This window comes from Myotis yumanensis, unplaced genomic scaffold (genome assembly GCF_028538775.1).
Source record: "Myotis yumanensis isolate MYYU_CA2020_CCGP unplaced genomic scaffold, mMyoYum1.0.hap1 SCAF_10, whole genome shotgun sequence".
Taxonomy (NCBI): Eukaryota; Metazoa; Chordata; class Mammalia; order Chiroptera; family Vespertilionidae; genus Myotis; species Myotis yumanensis.
The window spans coordinates 41,451,286-41,475,000 of NW_027223761.1; the positions used below are offsets into that span (position 1 = coordinate 41,451,286).

At 41.4% G+C, this 23,715-nt stretch overlaps 2 protein-coding genes across 2 annotated transcripts; one reads left to right on the forward strand and one right to left on the reverse strand.

Moving 5' to 3' along the window:
- Positions 1 to 4,100: 4,100 nt before the first annotated feature.
- On the reverse strand, positions 4,101 to 12,330 carry OR51A7 (olfactory receptor family 51 subfamily A member 7). Its single transcript, XM_070426797.1, has 2 exons — positions 12,321 to 12,330; positions 4,101 to 5,041 (listed from the first exon to the last, which is right to left on the reverse strand). Exon 2 carries the CDS (start codon positions 5,037 to 5,039, stop codon positions 4,101 to 4,103), a length of 939 nt encoding a protein of 312 aa, XP_070282898.1. The 5' UTR covers positions 5,040 to 5,041; positions 12,321 to 12,330.
- Positions 12,331 to 19,610: 7,280 nt separating this feature from the next.
- On the forward strand, positions 19,611 to 23,715 carry LOC139018154 (olfactory receptor 51A7-like). Its single transcript, XM_070426798.1, has 2 exons — positions 19,611 to 19,641; positions 22,811 to 23,715. The coding sequence occupies exons 1-2, from the start codon at positions 19,611 to 19,613 to the stop codon at positions 23,713 to 23,715; spliced, it is 936 nt and encodes a 311-aa protein (XP_070282899.1).

Consider the following 23,715-nt stretch of genomic DNA (forward strand, 5'->3'; position numbering starts at 1 on the left):
CTGGGTCTAGTCTTAGAGGCATTATTTCCTTAAATGTATCCTTACTTCTCTATCTTTGTAATATCTAATGTGCATAAAATGAAGGAGGCTTTTGCTTATTTACTAAACAGATATATACATAGGATTATATTACTCATTGTAAAGAGAAGTTGATATGGAAGCAAAAAGAGATATCTTCCTCCAGCAGGGGGAAGCGAGTGTCAAGAAAGGTTTCCTTGTCTTGGGAGCCTTAAGGGACATATAAGACTTGGGAAGTCAAAATAGGAAATTACAGGCCAGTCTGAAGGAACTGCATGTGCAAAGCTGAAGCAGAGGTGTGAGAGAAGAAATGCATTCAGGGAAATATCTGAAGTTGTTTGTTGTTGTCGTTGTTTTCTCACATGTCAGAAAAGAGTAGAGAACATGGGTAAGGATTAAGGGCTAACGGGAAACAGGATGAGACACTGACCATATCAGAATGATCAGGAGTCAGTGAACCAAAAAGAGACAATTTCTTATGCCCTCTTATCTCTGCATTACAAGCGTACCTCCACACTCTCCACACTGCCCAGGTTTGAAAAATATATACATATCTTTTGAGTAATATATGTCAATACAATATTTGTAATTTTGACTTGAGGTATCTCTGAGCAAAGCAGGCCTGGATAAGATGCTATCAAGAAAAGCTTTGAACATCTAAAGGGAAGTATGAGGATGTCATGTTCCTGCACAGTTTTCGTGCAGGATCAAGAAAGGGCGTGGCAAAGAGCCAAAGGCAAAATCTTTCTCTTTGAGGTTTATATACAGCCAGTTCTCACATGAGATTGGCCTCTTCAAAACTATCTAGCACATTTGACATTTAACTCATCCTGTCTGTTTCTGCAATGATGGGTATATCCTGCAGAAGATCGTAGGTTACTTAAACAAAGAAAATAGAATAAAATGGAATACTTATGTGAGTGTCATGGGTAGTTTATGTCTTAAAAAAGAGTAGAAACTATACTTTCAGGGGAATGGGAAATCAATAAACTAGTTAGCTAGGAAAGTAAAAAACAAACACATTTACATTTTAAGAGATTCACTCTGTCTATAATATAGAAAATTAATTAGGGAACAATTGATAAGAAAGTGTAAATAGGAAGCCATTATAGTCATCCAGAAAACAAATCGTCATAACAAGTACCATGGTAGAATGAGTGGAGGGTGAGATTGATGCAAGAAGCCAAGTTAGGAGGCCATAAAAAGTTCTTGCATAAGATCATGATTTGAGATGATTATTCTTGCAGAAGAGATGGAAAGAACAGGAACAATGATAAATGGTTGAGAGAGCGAGAGAAAAAAAGAAAGAACAGAAAAAATGGTGAGTGGTTGAGAGAGAAACTTCTATAGCAATTATGTCAGTTTGAATATGGAAAATAAGGTGAGGTAGTGAACACTGATGTAAGAATAATTTGGGTTGATAGAAGTAATAGGGGAGGTAAGTCTTCTGGCCTTTAACAAAGCAGACAGCAACATTTGACAAACACTACAGCTTTTGCTTTAGGCTTGGTGTGATTGTAGCAGTAGAAAAGGAGCTGTCTAGGGCTGCGATCATGTGCTCTAACCTGAGGTGATTGACATAGTATATTTCAATCCACTGTTCACAGAGATGCTAACAGATTTTGAGCTTAGAAAATGAACACTACTTTTATTCAATGATGATTACTCATGAATTCACACATTGACAAATGTATTTTTCAGGCCCTTCTTTGTCCAAGTATGTGTTAAGCAATGCAAAAATAAATAAGACATCCAGACATTTATAAGTCATGGGATTTATAATTTAACAAAGGCAAACAATATTCAAACAATTAAAAGTTAACGATTGTTGAAATTATGTTGTAGTGCCCAACCAGCATGGCTCAGTGGTTGAGTGTCAACCTATGAACTAGGAGGTCATGGTTGGATTCCCAGTCAGGGCACATGGCAAGGTTGTGGGCTCAATCCCCGAGGTGGGGCATGCAGGAGTCAACCATTCCATAATTCTCTCTCATCATTGATGTTTCTGTCTCTCTCTCTCTCCCTCTCCCTTCCTCTCTGAAATCAATAAAAATGTTTTTTTTTAAAAGAAAGTATGTTGTAGAAATCAGTACACTGTGAAAGAAAACACAATTTAAATATAAATTTGGTATACTTAGAGCAAGAAGATGTTAGCAAAATAACAGACGATGCATATTTAAGCTACATCCTGCTAAGCTAATTGGGAGAAAGAAAAGTTGAGGAAATGCTTTTGTTTTAGGCATAGTAAATCCTCCCCACCCTCCCACCCTACAAAGATTTTAATGTCTTAATCCTTAAAATTTGTGAATATATCACCTTATCTGATAAAGGGATACTTTGCACATGTAATTAAATTAATAGATTTTTGAGATATGTAGATTATCCTGGGTTACTCAGGTGATTCAACATAGTTACAAAAATTCTTAAGAGCAGATAGCCTTTCCTGGCTGTGGTCAGAGGGACATCTGACTATAGAAGGAAGGTACAGAGAGATGTAATTTCACTGGCTTTGAACATGAAGGATGTGCGCCAAGAGTCAAGAAATATAGGTAACATTAGGAGCTGGAAAAGGCACTTGATTCTCCTCCAGTGCCTCCAGAGAAGAATGCAGGCTTGCCAACAGCCTGATTTTAGCCCAGTAAGAAGTCAGACGTCTAAGTTACAGAATTGTAATGTGAGTTGTTTTAAACCATTGTTTATAATAATTTATTATGCAACAATCGAAAACTAATATAGTAGCATTCTGACATAAAACACACCATAAGAAAAGCTTTAGGTGTAACATGGTGATGTACTTGTTTTGTAGTGTTGAAGTACAAGGCCGAGTATTAAGAGATAAGGTAGTGAGAAAAGCAAGTATTGAATGATGGAAAGGCTTTGTGCATATAGAGAGCCTTGCCATTATCTCATAACTTTTTGGATAGCTATTGAAAGGTTTCAAGTGTGGTAATATTTGCCTTTAAAAAGATATTTCTAAGAGTTAATCTTAATGTTCAGGATGATAGGCTAATCCTGGGGAAGTGTTAAATCTGAATTAAAACAGCTGCAGTGGGAATAAATGGGGGAAAGAATTTTACTAATGGATGATCTTCACAGTTTGATGATCAAATCTTGTTTAAAATAGGTATTTACTTTCATGCCTACACCCAAGCGTTATTGTCTTGCAAATGAGGACAAGGCTGTTTTTGTAGTCATGACAAATAAGCACCATGCCAGCCTCCTATTTAAAATTCTATATACAGAAAAATCAGTCACATATGTCTGTACATAGTTGCTTAGTTGAATTTGTGAGTTACGTAAAATTATGTTTGTCTTATAACAGCAAAACAACAACAACAGAAACCCTAAATAATTTCCTTCTCCCTCTCTCTCCCCATTCTCAGAATCACCACTTTAGTGGAATTATTACCATAGTCTTCTGTTGACCTCTCTTCTTCATCTCTCTCAAATCAGTCCATGTTACTCGTGTTTGCAGATATGCTATTCTTAAAGTTTGATTTATCTTGTTAGTGTTTGTTGTAGAGATGAAATTGTCTGTTCAGGACCTCATACATTTAGACATTTCAAGGCTTTCCTAGGTACTCCAAAATATTCTTTATTCATACTATACAAAATTTTTTCTCATTATTTGCCAAATTATACTCTCTATTCTAGTCAGACCAACATCCTTCATAGCTGCTATGTTCCCTGCTAGTCTACTTCTCCTTCATAGTATGGAGTGACTGTGCATTGTATACCTATAAATTCAATAGATGCTACTTGAAAAATAATATCAATCTTTCCAAATTATACTCCTTCTTTAAGGGCTGACTCAAACCCACCTACTCCATTACATAATGCTTTGTTTCAACTGCTCTTAAAATATTCATTAAACCTCTGTGAATCATATCATATGTCACCTGATATTTCATCTTTCCTATTTAATATTGTATTCTTGACTTTATTACAAATTCTGTACAGTACAGCTTTTCACACTTCCCCTCGGTTTTCCATGAGATAATGACCACTGTGGCACTGAACGCACAGTAGGGTGCCCATAAATACTTACTATTTGATAATTTATTACCTCAATATTCAAGTTCTTATCTCCTACATGTGGTCAACAACTTCCCCAAGACCTTCTCCCGGATTTGTCGAGTCTTTACACAATAAACTATGGGGTTCATTAGGGGTGGCAGCAACAAGAATATATCTGCAATAAGGATTACAATGAGGGGGCTTTTGTGTTGGGCAAAGCGGTGCATGACAGCCAGGGTGATGATGGGTACATAGAAAATGAGCACAGCACAGATGTGGGAGACACAGGTATTGAGGGCCTTGAGTCTCTCTGCCAGAGATGCAATGCTGAGTACAGTCTTTAAGATCATTATATAAGACAGAACAATTAATGCCAAGTCCAGCATAGTACAGAGAGCAACAAAGAAGCCATAAATCACATTGATCTTGTTGTCAGAGCAGGCCAGCTTCATGGTATCCTGATGCAGACAGTAAGAGTGAGAAAGGAGATTCTTCTGACAATATTTTAGTCTCCTTAGAGTGAAGGGGAATGGAAGAACTAAGAGAAGGCTCCTGATGGCTAAAATCAGTCCCATTTTAGCAACTCTGTTGTTAGTGAGGAGAGAAGCATATCTCAGGGGATTGTGAATGGCAAGAAAACGATCCAGAGACATGACCAGAAGCACTGAAGATTCCATGACAGTAAATCCATGGATGAAGAATTCTTGAGCAAAGCAGGCATTGTGTGAAATTTCCATGGCATTAAATAAGAAAATTCTCAGCATGGTAGGAAGGGAGGAAAATGACAGGCCCAGGTCAGAGATGGCCAACATGGCAAGAAAATAATACATGGGCTCATGAAGTGAGGGCTCTGTCTTTATGACAAAGAGAATGGTACTGTTGCCCATGATGGCAACCAGGTACATGAGGCAAATGGGGATAGAGACCCAGATGTGGGCATGTTCCAGTCCTGGGATTCCAATCAAAAGAAAAAGCTGGACTTCAGAGTTATTGAAAATAGACATGAGTGGAAATATGAGCTCTTTATCCAGATCTGAAATCACATAAACAAAAACGGTCACACTTTTAGATAAAACTTAGTGTGGTAGGGATAAGTAGCTCATTTATGTACTGTATTTAGAGACATATTTTTCCATTCTATTAATAAAATGCAATTTTCAACATTTCTTAAAAGTCCATAAACATGTTTATGTTCTCTAACATGGGAATTTCACTTACAACAATTTATCTTAAGGTGGTAGTTTTCCAATATTTTATCCAAATATGAAAATCGTTTCAAAACAGAGCTACTTTGATTAAGTTAATGACAGGCACTTAGAATCTTTCCCTCTCTTTTCCCACATGATCTTCAGTAGTTCTCTCTTGGTTTCATGACAAAATCCCTAACTTCTCGGAAGAAAGTTTAAAAATAATAGTCGAAGGAAATAATCAGAGATCCTTGAAAACACCTACACTATGGTAAATAAGTATTAAATGCTAGAAAGTACATGTATAGACTAAGTTTTACAATTATGAGGTAGGTATTTATTATCTATATTTTATATATGAGTATAAACACCAATCTAGGCTCAATAAAGCACAAACATAAAAATATTAATATTGATTATACAATTTTTTTCCAAAAGAAGTGGGAGAAAAGGAGCACAGATATACCTTTGGGAGTGATGTATCCTTATTGTCTTCATGTTTGTGCTCCTTCATGAAATGGATAGTTTCTAGCTCAAGCACCTATGAGCCACACTACAGGTTATCATTTTATTATCTCAAGGGAAAGTGTTGAAGCCATACAATAATATCATGGGCTTGTGAATCTTAGCTCTCTTGAGCAAATTATATTTTATCTCGGAGCAAATTAGGAAAAGAAATTCTAAGTGAAAGAAATTCAAATAACTCCATTTCTCTTTATAATGTAAAATTTTTCAATACACATACATATTAAATTAAACCCTGATTTTATTGTGAATTGAAATTGTATTTTATAATTCTTTAGAGAATAACCAAGAAAAATGTAATACATAACAAGCAGGCCTTGACTGATATTTGATATTTTAGGGGTACTGTCTACACAGATCTGGGTGTTTTTTTTAGCTTGTAAATGGAACTGCATCTGCAAATGGAGTTTGTCATGACTTTTTATCTCTTATCATGTCAGCAAATCAAATGCCAAGCCCAGAGAAGGTGTATTTTGGATGGTAGCAGATTTTCAAGTACCATGAAAATCATTTTGTATATAAGCTGTCAGAATGCCTATTTAACAAATTTTATTCTAACCCTTCTTTCCCAGGAATCATAAGAAAAGTTCTCATTTTCACAAATACTTAATTTTTACTTTATTTTATTTTCATTTTTGGCAGGTGGATATTGACTTGGTTCTTCCAGGGAATATGTCTGTCATGCATATTTATTATGGTAGTTTCTACACTGTTTTATAATGTATTGTTTTTATGTATCTCTACCCAACACAACCCCACCACCACCATATATACTGACTGCCAAATACTGCAAAGCATAGATAAGATTTTATTTATATTCATATATCTGTCATCAACATAATTTCTCAGCAAACATGCAAAGAATGAATGTGAGTGAAAAAAAGTGTAAGGCCCTAACCAGTTTGGCTCAGTGGATAGAGCGTCGGCCTGCAGACTGAAGGGTCCCAGGTTCGATTCCGGTCAAAGGCATGTACCTTGGTTGCGGGCACATCCCCAGTAGGGGGCATGCAGGAGGCAGCTGATCGATGTTTCTCCCTCATCAATGTTTCTAACTCTCTATCCCTCTCCCTTCCTCTCTGTAAAAAAAAAAAATCAATAAAATATATTTTTTAAAAAGTGTAAGACATGTATAGTCATCTCTTAGTACCTTCTCCCTTTCTTCTGTGATAGTGCCCACGGGATATTTATGCTCACTCTACTCACCAACATTTTCAGTGATAAACTTGACATTACACAAAGTGTGCTTTTGGACATGGAGTCTGAACTTCAGGAGAAATAACCCTACAGAGCTGTCAGGTCAGAAATATTGACATGAAGTTGGTATCTGAATTCATGAAAGTAGATGATATCACCCAGGAAAATGTACAAAACACAAAATTTAAATTTCAGTTAGAATTGTGAGGAGAAGCAAGATTGTTCAGAGCATCTTTCCCAATCCATCAACATGGGAGAAAATCTAGGAGAGTGGATGGAGTGGGTAGCAAAGGACAGAGTATTCCAAGGAGGTTAGTCGTCAGATCTAACATCACCCAGCTCTCTTAGAATTTCCATTCCTTAAGTTAAAGAAATCAGCCCTCAAGTCTGATGCAAAAACATCTAGGTATAAATTTCAGCTTGGCACTGAATTTGGATAAGCTGCTTAGGCCTCCAAGCAGATATTTGCTCTTCTGTTAAATACTGTAGAAAACAGTATCTATCTAAAACAGCAATTTTATATACTATTATAAATGATTTAACATAATTAAGACAATCAGTCAATAGCAGTGCTAATTAATTATTTCAACAAAAATTCCATAAAAAATCATTCCCACATCAAGTCCTAGATTGCCTTAAGAGGGATTTTTTCTTCTTATATTGACAATAAGACTTACTTTTATTTGTTATACTATCAAGTAAATGGGACTCTACTGCTATCAGAGTTAAAAAATCCTTTTTAACCTTCAGGCCATGCAATCTTATCTCCACTTACACACACACACACACACACACACACACACACACACATGCCACTTTCTCTTTCTCTCCATAGTCATTTCTTCAGAAGTAAACTGTTTGACAAAGCCATAGGTTTAAGTTTTCAAAGCGATTTTCAGCTACTAGCACTTACCAAAACTGGATGCTAAATATGTCTCAATATGTCAATATGCTCAATATGTCTCAACTTTGACTTCCACCTTATAAAGATGTACCTCTTCCTCTTCCCTCAGGGTTGTAGACCCTCGGGAGAAATAGAAATCAGCCTGCTCCCTGGGATCTCTGAATGAGTTTACAGAGAAAGTGTTGGGCTGAATGTGTTAACTCTTTGGTATCCAGGATCCCCAGCTGGAGCTAGAGATGAGGTGTAATGCAAAACAATGGGAAAACTACTCAAGTGAGAGGTAGAAATCATATTGACCAAGAAAGCTTGACATGTAGCATTCATAGAGATTATGTAATATAGTTAAAAGAGCAAAATATTTTAGTTTCAGTTTGAGGTCAGACCACTTTATTTCACCTCAGTTTAATTAGCCACAAAATGGAAATCATAGTACACAAGTATCAAATATTCATGCAAGCATCTTACAAACTACAGAATAGCTTACTAATTATTCCCTTTATTCCTTTGAATGTTTGGCAAATGCCATTGAAAAAGCATTGAAATAGACATGCCCTGCCACTTAGTGCTGGATTTCCAACCAGGTATCCCAAAATTACATGCCTTCTATACTGTATATGGCATTCACTAGAAGCTATTTAAATGCTATCTTTGGGGTTTCATTATCTACACTAATAAAAGAGAAAAATGGTAATTGGCGTACGACCGCTACCCTTCCCATAGGCTAATCAGCATATCCTTATGCAAATTAACTGTCAGCCAAGATGGCGGCCGGCAGCCAGGCAGCTGGAAGCAAGCAGGGAGGTTTGCTTGCTCCCGTGACTGCAGACTGCAACGTTCCCCGCCTGACTTGCAGGCCTCTGAGCTGGCAGTTTGAAACATTCTAACAAATATAGCCGGCTGGGATCTCAGAGCTGAAGTTATACATTGTTTCGATTATAGAACCGCAAACAAATCAGCAGCGGAAGCCTCAGAGCTAGAGCCAGAACTAAAGCTGGCCCAGAAGAAAAAAAAAAAAAGAAAAAAAGGAGTGGTTGAGAGCTTCAGTCAAAACCGCCAGCCTGAAAGCAGCCCTCAGCCCCTCACCCAGACTGGCCAGGCACCCCAGTGGGGACCCCCACCCTGAAGGGTGTGTGACCAGCTGCAAACAGCCATCATCTCCTCATCCAGGCTGGCCAGGCACCCCAGTGGGGACCCCCACCCTTATCCAGGACACCCTTTAGGGCAAACCAGCCGGCCCCCAGGCCTCTATCCTATATAGTAAAAGGGTAATATGCCTCCCAGCACCAGGATCAGCGGAGCCGCAAGGCCTCCTGGCACCAGATCAGCATGACAGGGTGCAGCGCCCAAACCCCCTGATCGCCCTGCGGCTCTGTGTGTGACAGCGTGTGGCATCCCAACCCCCTGATCGGCCCTGCTCTGTGTGTGACAGGGGGTGGCACCCCAACACCCCCCCCCCAAGGGCCCTGCTCTGTGTGTGACGGGGTAGAGCCATAACCTCCCCATCGGCCCTGCCCTGAGTGTGACAGTGGCATCGCCCCAACCCCCTGATCGGCCCTGCTCTGTGGGTGATAGAGGGCGGCGCCCCAACCCCCTGATCCGCCCTGCTGTGTGTGTGACAGGGGGCGGTGCCCTAACTCCCCTATCAGCCCTACTCTGTGCGTGACAGGGGGGAGCTCCCCAACCCCCTGATGGGCCCTGCTCTGTGCGTGACAGGGGGTGACTCCGCAACCTCCCCATTGACCCTGCCTTGAATGTGATAGGGGGTGGTGCCCCAACCCCCCATTCAGCCCTACCCTGAGCGTGACTGAGGGTGGCATCACAACCTCCCAATCCGCCCTGCTCTGTGCATGACAGGGGGCAGCGCCCCAACTCCCCAATCGGCCCTGCTCTGAGCCCGACCAGGGGCTGCACCTAGGGATTGGGCCTGCCCTCTGCCACCCAGGAGCAGGCCTAAGCCAGCAGGTCGTTATCTCCCGAGGGGTCCTAGACTGCGAGAGGGCACAGGCCGGGCTGAGGGACCCCCTCTTCCCCCCCGAGTGCACAAATTTTTGTGCACCGGGCCTCTAGTATCTTTATAATTATACAAGTCCTATATTGTGGTTCAATATCTAAATTAAATAATAGTTACTGAAGGTTATGAAGTGATATGCTATTTTGATGATAATTTAAGTGTGTGTGTGTGTGTGTGTGTGTGTGTGTGTCTCAGTGGCATGGCTCAGTGGTTGAGCATCAACCTATGAACCAGAGGTCATGGTTCAATTCCCAGTCAGACCATATGCCCTGGTTGCAGGCTCCATCCCCAGTGTGGGGTGTGCATGAGGCAGCCAATTAATGATTTTCTCTCATCATTGATGTTTCTATCTCTTCCTCTCCCTCTCTAAAATCTATCTATCTATCTATCTATCTATCTATAGATATATAGATATATATATATCTTACTTAAAATAAAGTTTTGTCTGAATAATGCAGTTAGATCATACATTAATAATAAACAATGATATTTGATAAAATTCAAAAGTATAATTTAAAAAGTTATAGCCAGGCTATACAAGATGCACATCTCTGTGAATAAGAAGGGAACAGAAATTCACAACATTGACCAGGGATAAGCCTACTCATTGCTGGATTTCATGTCTGGATAAGACAATCAATTATCATCTCAAAAATGAGATTAAACATTCTCCATGAGATATGAGATCATCTGAACCAAAATGACTTCTTAAAAACCAGAATGGGCCATTCTAGAGGATATTTTTGCTGGCCATCCTGTCTTCTTGTGACTTAACAGTTTATTATAAGACAGCCAGACTTCCAACTGCCAATATCTGCTTCCCTTTAAGTTAGAGACTCAATGGGTAGGCTCTGCTTATACACAGCATTGCAAAGTGCTTGAGATTCAAAAGAAATGAGCAAAGCTATAACAAAGAAGATAAAACAGATGGGACAATGAAGAAACAAAACAATGATGGACATAAAATAAATGTATTAATAATTATATTAAATATACTTGATTAAAGACCTCAATTATAATACAGCATTTGTCACACTGAATTAAAAGGCATGCTGATTATAAAAGTTGCACATGAACTATAATGACACAGGTTAAAAGTAAAAAGATATGTCATGTATGCAGAAGATATGCCGTACATACCAACATATATGGTGAATGCAGCCATATTATTATCAGAGCATATGAAATTTAAAGCAAGCCATGTTACCAAAGAAAAAGGAGAGATTTTGCAAAGACAAAATAACTCATAGCAAAATAACTCATGCTTTACGTGTAATAGGAAAGTTTCAAAAAACACAAAGAAAAAGTAACAGAACTAAAAAGAAAAAGACAAATTCATAATCAGATTTGGAGATTTTAACACTTCCCTTCTTTGAATGCTACTTGGTCACATATGTAAGTAAAAATCACTTAAACTGGTCACTTCAGATTTCTGCATCATACTATAAGTTATATTTTAATAATAAAGGGGAAAAATTGTCATTGATTATAAGGGAATAAAAAGAAACAACGATGGTGAACCTAATCTAAAATGTCAATTTATTTAGAATGAAATTATTTCTCGGTAGGCTCAGCTGCTTTCCCTAATCTCTGAGGCAGGGCAGGTTCTCCTTGATCTGTTCAGGACTCTACAATCTGAGTTAAAACCATGGTCCTAAACCAGGCCGTCTGCTGGGAATTTCTTGGATATTCCTTAGGGAAATAACTTCTTTAGAGAAGCCCTCTGAGCTGGAGGAATTGGTGTCCCATCAGTGCAAAGCTCAGAAGACAGCTCCAGGAGTCTGGGACCTATAAATAAAGGTCTTGGGCACAGAAGCTGAGCAGCCTCTAGCCTACAGTCATTTCTGTTTCCCTCGGTGGTGAAATGGTAAGTTCAGCAGGGCCCTAACATAATACTGTCTTATAATGTGCCTGTCTCCTGAAGTGTGTGTGAAACATGAGTACCCTAAGAACCAGGACTTAGAGAGGACTCTGACTAAGGCTGACTGCTTGAGAGCTCCATAGTTTTTATATAGGAGGGACTTACTTTTTTTTATGTTTAATTGCATGAAGGAACGGAGGGAACTTTTTCTTTGAGCTATGTTTGCCTGAGAAGAGGAGAGTTTAACTTAAATTTGGGGAAGAAACTACGAACATTTGAAATGCACTAAGTCTCCTTTTGGCCACCCATTGTCACTATTCACTTCACCTATCTATGGTTCATCCTAAAAAGTATCCTTTATTCATCCACAGTTAGACAAAAATGCTAGATAAAGTCAGAACTCTAAGTGAGATAGAGTAATAGGAAAACTAGTCTGACGTAAGTCTGCATTTTATCTGCCTAACCAAAGGACTGGAAGTCAGACATCCCAGGGTCAGAAGTCAGACCATGGATAACCATCTGATCCACTAGACTAAAATCAGAGGAGAGGGCTGTAGTCTGGAAAGTGAGGACAAGTAATATGACATTATGATCTCAAGTTATTAGAACTTTGGACTAGAAACAAGGAAGCAACTTAGTTATGCCAAAGGAGTCACATGCAATTGGAAAGGAAGTAATACAGGAGCTGTATACAGTAGAGCGGCATTCGGCGGAAGAGTAAGACACAACCAGGTTTGAATCCAGTCCTATCTCTTACCAGTTGTTGCTTTCTTTCCTAACTTACAGAGCTGAGATAATAATAGTGCTTGCCTCATAGGGTTGCTCTGAGAATTAAATAAAATGTATAGAAAGAGTTTAAGATATCATTCATCTGAGAAAGTATCCCTGAATTTTAATTCTTATTAGTAATAAAAATTTGGGACTTTTTTCAAGACAATCAATTTACTTAAGAAATATATGAGTAATTTTTCTACATAAGACACCATTCTTGAGAAATGCATTGGGTCTTTTTAAAACATAACCATTGCTAGTAAGATGTTTATTATATTCCTGATTGATCAAGGATTTACCAACTATATCTCTTATCCTCAAAACAATTCTGCTATTTTACTACTTCCTGTGCATCAGTAAGGCTATAAGGCCTCACAGATAAATGTCTGTTTTCAAGTTCACATAGAAAGTAGAGCAAACATTTTGAAAACGGAACTGACTGCTAAAATTGTCTAACACAATGTCTGCACACAGTAATCACTGCCAATGTTCTCCTTTTCCCTACTTTTAAAAATAACTACCCCTCCCTCACCCCCACCTTGTTAAGAGCCATCTCTTATCTTCCTCACCTCTGGATCTGGCTGAACACGTATTGATTATGCCTTTTTGCTTTTACTGTTTCACAGCTCATGCTACTTGCTGGATTTTGCTACCAACAATTTCTATGGGCCATTTATCTCCCCTTTGATGACGTTTTCTCAGAAATGAAATTGAAATGACTGGTGTTAATTAAAATAGCTCTAGAGGTAAAGCACTGGAACTGGCATGTAATACAGTACAAGGCTCCAGGCTACCTTCATATTTATATTACTTATTAAATCACTAGTTATTTATATGCCCTCCATTATAATGCAATCTCCTTGGGATTTATTCCATTTTTAAACATATTAAATAACACAAGATAGAAAGCATGGTATAATTAAAAAGCTTAAAATCAATGACATCAGTTCAAAACATGTCTGTTCATAATAATATGTGGAGGTTTTTTTTCAATAAATTAGTTAATCTCTCTGTGCTTCATTTTCAAATTTGGAAAAAAGGAATAATAGTACCATGTAGTGATTAAATAAAATAACAAATATAAAACATCCAGCACAATGCAATAAAGGTTAATATTCACCCCTTGTTTCCCTATTTCCTATTTCAATCCACTCTAATTTTCTTCCTCTCTTCTCCAAAACTACGAATCTGGGAATAAGATGAAGTATCCTATCTATCTATCTTTGAAGTGATTTATTTATTTATGTATTTACTAATTACATAATGACATATGCAAAGGCTAATGAGTCATCCTGATAAATGTATTTTTAATTTTATGTATTTATTTATTGTACTTGTATTGAATTGTTTTAATATTTTATAAAGAAAAATTTAAAACTAATGCTAACCTTATAATATTCTAAATTGTATTTACAAAATACAAAAAATAGTCCAGCTTGTGTGGCTCAGTGGTTGAGCATCGACCTATGAATCATGAGGTCACAGTTCCCTGTCCGGGCACATGCTCAGGTTGCGGGCTCAATCCCCAGTAGGGGGCATGCAGGAGGCAGTGGTTCAATGATTCTCTCTCATCATTGATGTTTCTATCTCTCTCTCCCTCTCCTTTCCTCTCTGAAATCAATAAAAATATATTAAAAAATAAAATATAGAAAATGTTTTGTTACATCCATAAATACATTAATAGTGTTTTAATAAAGATATTCACTTATTTATTTTATCTAATAAATATTATTGAGAGTTTACTATATGTATGCTTATAAACAAAAATTTAAAATTTTAAAGGAAGTTTATTCAGGCAATAATTTATAAGCCCAGAAATGCAGCCTTCAGTATGAACTGAGAATATATTCCAGAATGAAGGGATTTGGGCAAGGCTCATAAAGGCAAAAGTTGCAAGGAGGTGATGATCAAAGATATGGGTTGCTAGGGGAAACAAGGCCATAAACTTACATTGTTTGTTTTTTGATTGGTGAAGGCAACTGAACTTTCAATACTTGGCTGACTCAGTGATTGAGCAAGTGGGGTTGTGAAGTGAGAACAATGGGTGATATATGATTAAACATTTATCAGGTCCTAGTTTCAGCCCAGGCCTGTAGAACAATAAAGCTATCTTTGATCACACAACAATGGCACAAGGAGCATGATTTATCAACAATGCAAGGAGTACAATTTATCAAACAGTATAATTAGCACAATGGGGCTGCTGGCTCTGTGGGTAGTTCTGGAGCCCAAAAGAGCAGTCATGCCTTGCAAGCAGCTTCAGAGCTCAAGCTGCAAAAAATCCAAATTTGGGTCTAGGAGGTATGATATTAAAGTTTTTATACTAGTAAGTCCTCATACCAGAGGGGGACAAAGAAAAGTTAGTTCTGCAATGAAATTTGCCTTCTTATGGTAAAAACTAGATAAGAACTACTTAAAATAAGTAACAATGGAATAGCATATGACTGAGGCAGCTAGGGTGGTCAGGGAAGTCCTCTCTTAGGATGTGACTTTTGAGAAAGAGCAGTTATTGCCAAGGAAACAGCAATTACAGTCCTGAGAGGGAAAGCCTATTGCAATGTTTGAGGAACAGCACAGAGAAATGTGGTTGTAGCACACTAGAGGTTTCTGGAGGTCATATTCTATTAGTCCTTATCAGGGGATCAATGGGAGCGAAGTGGGAGGAACATATGTAATAATTCAATTACAAATATAAATTTTTAAAATAATATATAGATTGTAATATAAATGTAAAAGAAAAAGAAAATATCAAAGAAATGAGAGACTAGATGCATAATAAAAACTTTTCCATGTATGAGATTTTTGCCGCTTTTATGTTGATAATTAAACTTTTAAATAAAAGTATAGCTAATCCATAAATTATATAGAAAAGTTTTGCAAACAGGCTGGGGGGGGGGGGGGGGGCGGGTGGAGAAAGAGAGGCATTAAAAATAACTATGACAATGGCATGGAGAATGAAGTTGAGAAAAAGGCCCAGGCAATCGGGAAGAGAGAGACAAGAAACAAGCAGCACTTCCGATCCTCCCAGAGGCAGAGGGTTAAATCCATGCTTAAAGATTAACCTTAGCAGAGGGATATTTAAGGGGCATAAAATGCTTTGTGTGTTAAAGAAATTTGTCATTGTGATATTGTGATTTATAATAAGAAATATGCATTTGATTTTCATCCCTGTTCCTAGCACAGAACTCTTTTGGAATTTCCTAAGTGATGGGAGCAATAAAGATGTCTTTTATCATGTTAATGAGGTGACTTTTGGACCTTATCTGAGACTGGAGGCTGGTTGCCAGGAGAACCAACCATATGACTAGAGGGTTGGAACTTTCAGTCCCCCTCCTGACCTCTGACCTCCAGGGAAAGGAAAGGGCAGTTGATTGACTCAATTGTCAATGGCTAATGAATCATCAATTATGCCTAAAAGGACGGGGTTTGGAGAACTTTCAGGTTGCTAAACACATGAAGATGAACACACGGAGATGCAGAGGAGAATGGCATGCTCAGGGATGCATGGAACCTCTGGGTGCTTTCCTCAGACCTTGCCCTATGCATCTCTTACATCTGGCTGTTCCTAAGTTATATCTGTCGGGGTTCATGTCCCAGCATCAAGAAGGGTTCAGGAACCTGGAAAAGGGGCTGTGCGCAGATGACATAGAAATCCAGAGACTAATAAAGAGTCCGGAGATGAGATATAATTTTGAAAGGCATTGGGGGTCAGAGGACCTTCAGCTAAAGGGACTGAAGACTCCCTCCTTGTCTAGGACCCTTGCTTTTATTAACACAATTTGTCCTAAGGCAAGGTGAAGATAATACACTTCAAAGGGTAAGGTTTCAAAGGGTACAGAAGCATTGTCAGTTTGGGGAATAGCCTACGGCTGTTCAGGTGTTTGGCCAGTAGGAGGCAATAACATATAGATTAAGATGCCCTTTAACTGTCTGGCAGCCACAAGTTTCCTATTCAGGTTTGGGGAAATGCCTTTAGCCATTCCCAGCTGGTGACTACATGTGTGACTGAACCCTGTTGAGTCCCCAAGTCTCATCAACCTTTTGATGAAACTCTTAAAATTATAACATGCTGGAATTGGTCTATGGCATCTATCCTTTCATAACACACTAATACTCTAGTGTATCAATGGGCTTCCTTTGTTCTGTGAGCCATTTTAGCAAATAAATCAAACCCATGTTGGGGGTCTTGGGAACTTCTCATTTACTAGGATAGCCAGTTGGCCATAAGTATAGATAACAACCCAGATTTGTGATTTGCATATGAACTCCAAGGACGGAGTGGTGGAACCCTACAATCTGTAGCCAATTGATCAGAAACACAATTGATAACCTGGACTTTTGATTGGCAGCTGAAGTTAGGGAAGGGGCTTATGTTGTAGGACTGAGCCCTTAATCTGTATAATATGATGCTATTTCAAATTAGATAGTATCAGAATTTAGGTGAATAATTTTATGTCACCCTGGTGGTATTCTCTTTTTAAAAAAATCTTCATTATTGAAAGTATTACATAGGTCCTCCTTTTCCCCCCATTATCCTTGCTCCCATTCCTCCCCCGCTTCCAGGCCCTCACCACCCTATTGTCTGTGTCTACTGGTTATGCATATATGCATACAAGTTCATTGGTAGATTTCTTCCCCCCTACCCTCCTCTGCCTTCCTTCTGAGGTTCAATAGTCTGTTCATATTTCTATGTCTCAGTTTATTTGGTTCATTAGAGTCCACATATGTGAGATCATGTGATACTTACCTTTCTCTGACTGGCTTATTTCACTCAGCATAATACTTTCCTGGTCCATCCATGCTGTTGCAAATGGTAAGAGTCTTCCTTTTTTATTACTGCGTAGTATTCTATTGTGTAAATGTAACATAATATTTTTCATATACTCATCTGCTGATGGGAACTTAGGCTGTTTCCAAATCTTAGCTATTGATATTAGCAACACTGAGCACATTTCCTGACAAATAGAACACATTCAATCACTATTAATTGGATTTTATTAAACTGAATTGATTTCCATTCTGAGACCCAATTCCAACATGTATTAGTGGGGAGGGGACTTTCCACACAGCACCAAGCAATTACCAGAACACCACCATGCAATTTACAACTCCTGGTGGTGTTCTGACAATTGCTTAATGTTGTGTGGGATGTCCCCTCACCCCCTAATCAAGATCATTAACATTAAGACACAAATGGATCTTAATGAACTTACTGGCTACTGTGGAAGACAGAGAAGTAAATAACAAGCCAAAGGACAATTTCAGATGCATTGAGTAAAAGAAATGAAAGTTATTGTAGAAGTACATAAATTCTGCTTGGTGTGATCAGGATGAAGACTTCAAGGAGCAAGCAACTCCTGAGCTGGCCTGATTAGAGTTGCTAAAGAACTTGTAACACTTTTAAAAGGCCTCTTCATACTTGCATGCTGGGGAGTATAGAGGTGAGAGAGTGGCCAATACCCAGATCATGACTTAACCACTGCTTTATCCTTTTGGGAAGGCAGTTCAGGTTCCTAGAAGAACATTGAACCTTAATGACTACTCATTACTGTCTCATTCTAGAGGATGAACTAGCTGAAAAGTTGGGTTTCTAATTCCTAATACTGTTGTCAACAGTCATCTGACAAAGCTGAGCCTCTCAATTAAACCCCCACTTTCTCTAGCCAAAAGCGGTAGAAACTGGTATGCTTTATGTATCTTAGAACCATATTGTTCATGATGAACTTAATTCCACAAAGAGAAACCTCTCATTAACTCAGTTGTCTGTGAAAAAAGTTCTATAGTTATAGAACATCTATTTATTTTATGGTCAAAAGAAAACTAATTGCCCTAACCAGTTTGGCTCAGTGGATAGAGCATCAGCCTGTGGACTGAAAGGTCCCAGGTTTGATTCTGGCCAAGGGCATGTACCTTGGTTGCCAGCACATCCCCAGTAGGAGGTGTGCAGGAGGCAGCTGATGGATGTTTCTCTCTCATCAATGTTTCTAACTTTCTATCCCTCTCTCTTCCTCTATGTAAAAAATCAATAAAATATTTTTTTTAAAAAAAGAAAAATGATTTAGAGAATACCAATCTCCCTCATCACCAACAGTCCAGTTGACTAAACCACATTATGATAGTCTGTGTTAGACTGTAGACAGAGTTCAAGAACCCCTTCTCTCCTCCCATCCTCAAGGATAGAGAGCACTACTGCTATTGATAGTCATTTTTAAGAACATTCTGTCTGCTTACAAAAACGTGGGATTTTTCACTGTACTTAAGGAGAGGGTTAACAGTGAAGCTCACGTGGCCTACTTTCTGTCCTTTCTTGGTGCTGCTTCCTGTGGAGAAATTGTGAGTAAAATCACCTTTGGAAGCTCCAGGTTTGGCCTGAAAATTGTTTGGAGCAAAAACCTCTAGAAATTGGAAAAACCATTTATTATTGGCTCTCTTAAAATCTAATTCCTGCAGTTGGCTTTTTTAAAATTGCTTTTACAGTATGTTTTGTTTGTTTGTATGTTTTTTTATTGATTTCAGAAAGGAAGGAAGCGGGAGAGAGAGATAGAAACATCAATGATGAGAGAGAATCATTGATTGGCTGCCTCTTGCATGCCCCCCACTGGAGATCAAGCCCACAACCCAGACATGTGCCCTTGATAGGACTCAAACCTGGAACCCTTCAGTCTGCAGGCCGAAGCTCTATCCACTGAGCCAAACCAGCTAGGGCTTTTTTTTTTCTTTTTTTTTAAATTCTAGTCTCACTCTGAACCAAGCAAAAAGAATTACCTTGTACAACTTTTTCATTGGATTGGGATAGGGAGGGGGAACACCTAATAGTAAAGGGAGAATTTATTTTTATGTGGGTATTTTTTTTCTGAGGACTTTGTGGAGAAGTGTGATTGATCAAGACACTACTTACATTTCTGGTTGTCTTTGTCAATTAACATTATCTGTCTCTATTACCAATTATCTGTTTAGAAGAAATATCTCATTCTTATTCTTTAATATGAGAAATGTCTCAAAATTGTATTTTTTTTTTGTTTATGTCTCAGACAAAAGTGCTGAAAGGAGGTGAGATGAGCATAATAGATTCATGTTGAAAGTGTCCTTTCAGCTCTGGAAATATTTTCCAACTGATTTATCATGCACATTATCAATTCCTCTAACACTGAGATCCCCACCTTCTTTCTTTTTTTTTTTTTTTTTTTTTTTTTTTTTTTTTTTTTTTTTTTATTTTATTTTTTTTTATTTTAATAATTTTTATTTCTTAAAGTATTACAAAGAGTTTTACATATGTCTCCTTTTTTCCCCCCCTTGACATTCCCCCGGCCCCTACCCCCCGCTCCCCCCCGCCCCGTGTCTTGTGTCCATTGGTTAATCTTATATGCATGCATATAAGTCCTTCAGTTGGTCTCTTAATCCCCCCCCCCCCAACCCTCCCCAGGCTTCCCACTGTAGTTTAACATTCTGTTCAATGTTGCTCTGCTTCTGTATCTACCCCTGTTCATCAGTCCATACTGGTCCCCTTTATTTGTCCCAACCTCACTGGAGTAGTCTCAACCTCACCAGGGCCGTCTGAGCCTCACCAGGGCCGTTTCAACCTCACCGGGGCCGTCCCTACCTCACGGGGGCCGTTTCAACCTCACGGGGGTCGTCCCTACCACACCGGGGCCGTTTCGACCTGACTGGGGTCGTCCCTACCTCACGGGGGCCGTTTCAACCTCACCGGGGTTGTCCCTACCACACCGGGGCCGTTTCGACCTGACCAGGGTTGTCCCTACCTCACGGGGGCCGTTTCAACCTCACCGGGGTCGTCCCTACCACACCGGGGCCGTTTCGACCTGACCAGGGTCGTCCCTACCTCACAGGGGCCGTTTCAACCTCACCGGGTCGTCCCTACCTCACGGGGGCCGTTTCAACCTGACCGGGGTTGTCCCTACCACACCGGGGCCGTTTCAACCTGACCGGGGTTGTCCCTACCACACCGGGGCTGTTTCAACCTGACCGGGGTTGTCCCTACCACACCGGGGCCGTTTCGACCTGACTGGGGTCGTCCCTACCTCACAGGGGCTGTTTCAACCTCACCGGGGTCGTCCCTACCACACCGGGGCCGTTTCGACCTGACCAGGGTCACCCCTACCTCACAGGGGCCGTTTCAACCTCACCGGGTCGTCCCTACCTCACGGGGGCCGTTTCAACCTGACCGGGTTGTCCCTACCACACCGGGGCCGTTTCAACCTGACCAGGGTCGTCCCTACCTCACGGGGGCCGTTTCAACCTCACCGGGGTCGTCCCTACCACACTGGGGCCGTTTCGACCTGACTGGGGTCGTCCCTACCTCACGGGGGCTGTTTCAACCTCACCGGGGTCGTCCCTACCACACCGGGGCTGTTTCGACCTCACCGGGGTCGTCCCTACCTCACGGGGGCCGTTTCAACCTCACCGGGGTTGTCCCTACCACACCGGGGCTGTTTCAACCTGACTGGGGTTGTCCCTACCACACCGGGGCCGTTTCAACCTGACTGGGGTCGTCCCTACCACACCGGGACCGTTTCAACCTCACCAGGGCCATCCCAACCTCACCGGGGCCATCCCAGCCTTACCGGGGAAACAGGAAGTTTGGCCCTCTGTCCCCTGCCGGCACCTCCCCACTAGACAAAATCTCCAGGCGTTCCTGGTGGTTGAACATCCAGCACTCCTGCCCTCCACCAAGTGCACAGACTGCCTGTCTGCTGTCCCCCAGCGCCCCACAAGAGACTGGGACCAGTGGGCATGTTTGTGCGCTTGCTGGTACAGCAGTTCCACAGTGCCGGCCGAGTCAGGCCCAGCCCTGGCCGGCCCCGGACCCGACTCTGCCCCCCGATTGCGTCCCTCCCAGATGCAAGGAGCTGAAATCTGCAGCCTGCTGGGATGGGCTCTGTACTTGGTGCCTCTGCACATCCTACTCAGTCTCAATGCGCTTCTTTCTATGCGAGGAGTTGAAATCTGCAGTTTGTTGGGTTGGGCTCTGTACTTGGTGTCACATCCTACTCAGTCTCAATGTTCTTTCTCTCCTTCCAGTTGTAGAGCTTCCACTGGGCCAACTTTCCCATGGTTCTGTATGATAGGTGTTTGTCTGATATTTGGTAGTTTCGACGTTGTTGTGTGAGGTAGCACGCACAGGTCTCTTCCTTATGCCGCCATCCTGGTTCTCCTGGGTCTGCTTCTTGAGTGTGTCTCTCATGGCTGCGAGCAGTTGAAGTCTGCAATTTGTTGGGATAGGCTGCAAAAGCGCAGGTGGGTCTTTTTGTGCACCTGGCACAGCTTGGATGGGGATGTAAATTGATTAGGGCTGAGACTCAGGGAGTCGCCATGGCGGAGCAAATAGCACTGGCTGAGTCTCCGCGGCCCCTTGACTCTCTGCCAGGGCTTTGTGTCCCCCAGTGCCGGCGAGCAGCTGTGCAACAGAGTCTCCCTCGCTTTCTGATGGCTACAAGGCCGTGCTGCCTCTCCCTGTAGGGTCTGGTGCTTCATGATCCTGCCTGAACCAGCTCAGTGGATTTGAAAGTTTGCAGAAGAAAAGGCGTTTCTACTTGTGAGTCTGGCACAGCCCAGATGGGAATGTAAATTGCGTAGGGCAGGGTCACAGGGAGTCGCCGGGGCAGAGACTCAGCGGCCCCTTGCCTATCCAGGACTCCAGGACTTTGCGTCCCCCAGTGCCGGCGAGCAGCCGAGCGCCAGAGCCTCCCTCGCTTTCTGACCGCTGGAAGGCCGTGCCGTCTCTCGCCTTGGGGCCTGGGGCCTCAGAGACCGCCCGAACCAGCTCAGTGGATTTGAGAGTTTGTAAAAGCAGTCATTCCCTCTTGTGCCTCTGGCACAGCCCTGAGGGTAGGGCGGGGTCACAGGGAGTTGCCAGCATGGAGGAAATAGCGATGGCGGCGTCTCCGCGCCCCTCGCCTCCCCGGGACACCAGGACTTCTTGTCCCTTGGTGCCGGCGAGCAGCCGCGTGTCAGAGCTTCCCTCGCTCTCCGACCACTGCAAGGCCGTGGCCGCCTCTCCCTGTGGGATCTGGGGCCTCAGAGACCCGCCCCGCGCAAGCCCAGAGGATTCGAGGGTTCGTAAAAAACCGAGAATCCATTTGCAGCCCGCGTGGCGTGTGACTGCGTACCTCTGGTTTTGGTGCCTCCGTAGCTCCCACTCAGTCTCACTGCGCTTCTTTCTTTTCCTCCAGTTGTGGATCTCCCACTGGGCCAACTTCCCCATGGTTCTGAGTGGCGGTTGTTTACTTCATAGTTGATAGTTTCAATGATGCTGTGAGAGAGCAGCACACACAGGTCCACTCCCTACGCCGCCATCTTGGTTCTCCCCACCTTCTTTCTGATTGGAATCCCAGGACTGGAGCATGCTCATGTATGGATCTCTATTCCCATCTGCCTCATGTACCTGGTGGCCATCCTCGGCAACTGTGGCATCCTCTTTGTGATCGGGACAGAACCCTCGCTCCATGCACCCATGTACTATTTCCTCTCCATGTTGGCTATCTCTGACCTGGGCCTGTCCCTCTCATCCCTCCCCACTATGCTGAGGACCTTTGCTTTCAATGCTACAGGAATTTCCCCAGATGCCTGCTTTGCTCAAGAATTCCTTATCCATGGATTCATGGATATGGAGTCCTCAGTGCTCCTGGTTATGTCTTTTGACCGCTTTCTGGCCATACGCAACCCTCTGAGATACAGCTCTATCCTCACCAATGCCAGAGTTGCTAAGCTGTGCCTGGTGTTTTTCTTAAAAAGCCTGCTCTTAGTGCTCCCCTTTCCTTTTGCTCTCAAAAGCTTGACATATTGTAAGAAACACCTGCTCTCTCACTCCTATTGTCTCCATCAGGATGTCATGAACCTGGCCTGCTCTGACAACACAATTGACTTTTTCTATGGTTTTTTTGTTGCCCTCTGTATGATGTTAGACAGTGTGTTCATTGCTGTGTCATATGTCTTCATCCTGAAGACGGTGATGGGAATTGGATCCCATAAGGAACGGCTCAAAGCCCTCAACACCTGCGTCTCCCACATCTGTGCTGTGCTCATCTTCTACGTGCCCATCACTGCTTTGGCCTTTATGCACCGCTTTGGCAAACACAAGTCCCAAAGTGCCACGATCCTCGCTGCTGATATCTTCTTGCTAGTGCCTCCTCTGATGAACCCCATTGTATACTGTGTAAAAACACGGCAAATTCGTGAGAAGATTCTAGGGAAATTTGGTATAAAATAA

What these genes read in the sequence shown, in the direction of transcription:
- LOC139018154 (XM_070426798.1), top strand. Translation starts at nt 19,611, where the DNA reads ATGCACATTATCAATTCCTCTAACACTGAGA. An exon ending in CAATTCCTCTAACACTGAGA is followed by an intron (nt 19,642 to 22,810) that starts TCCCCACCTTCT and finishes CCATCTTGGTTC; the next exon opens with TCCCCACCTTCTTTCTGATT.
- OR51A7 (XM_070426797.1), bottom strand. Translation starts at nt 5,039, where the DNA reads ATGTCTATTTTCAATAACTCTGAAGTCCAGCTTTTTCTTTTGATTGGA.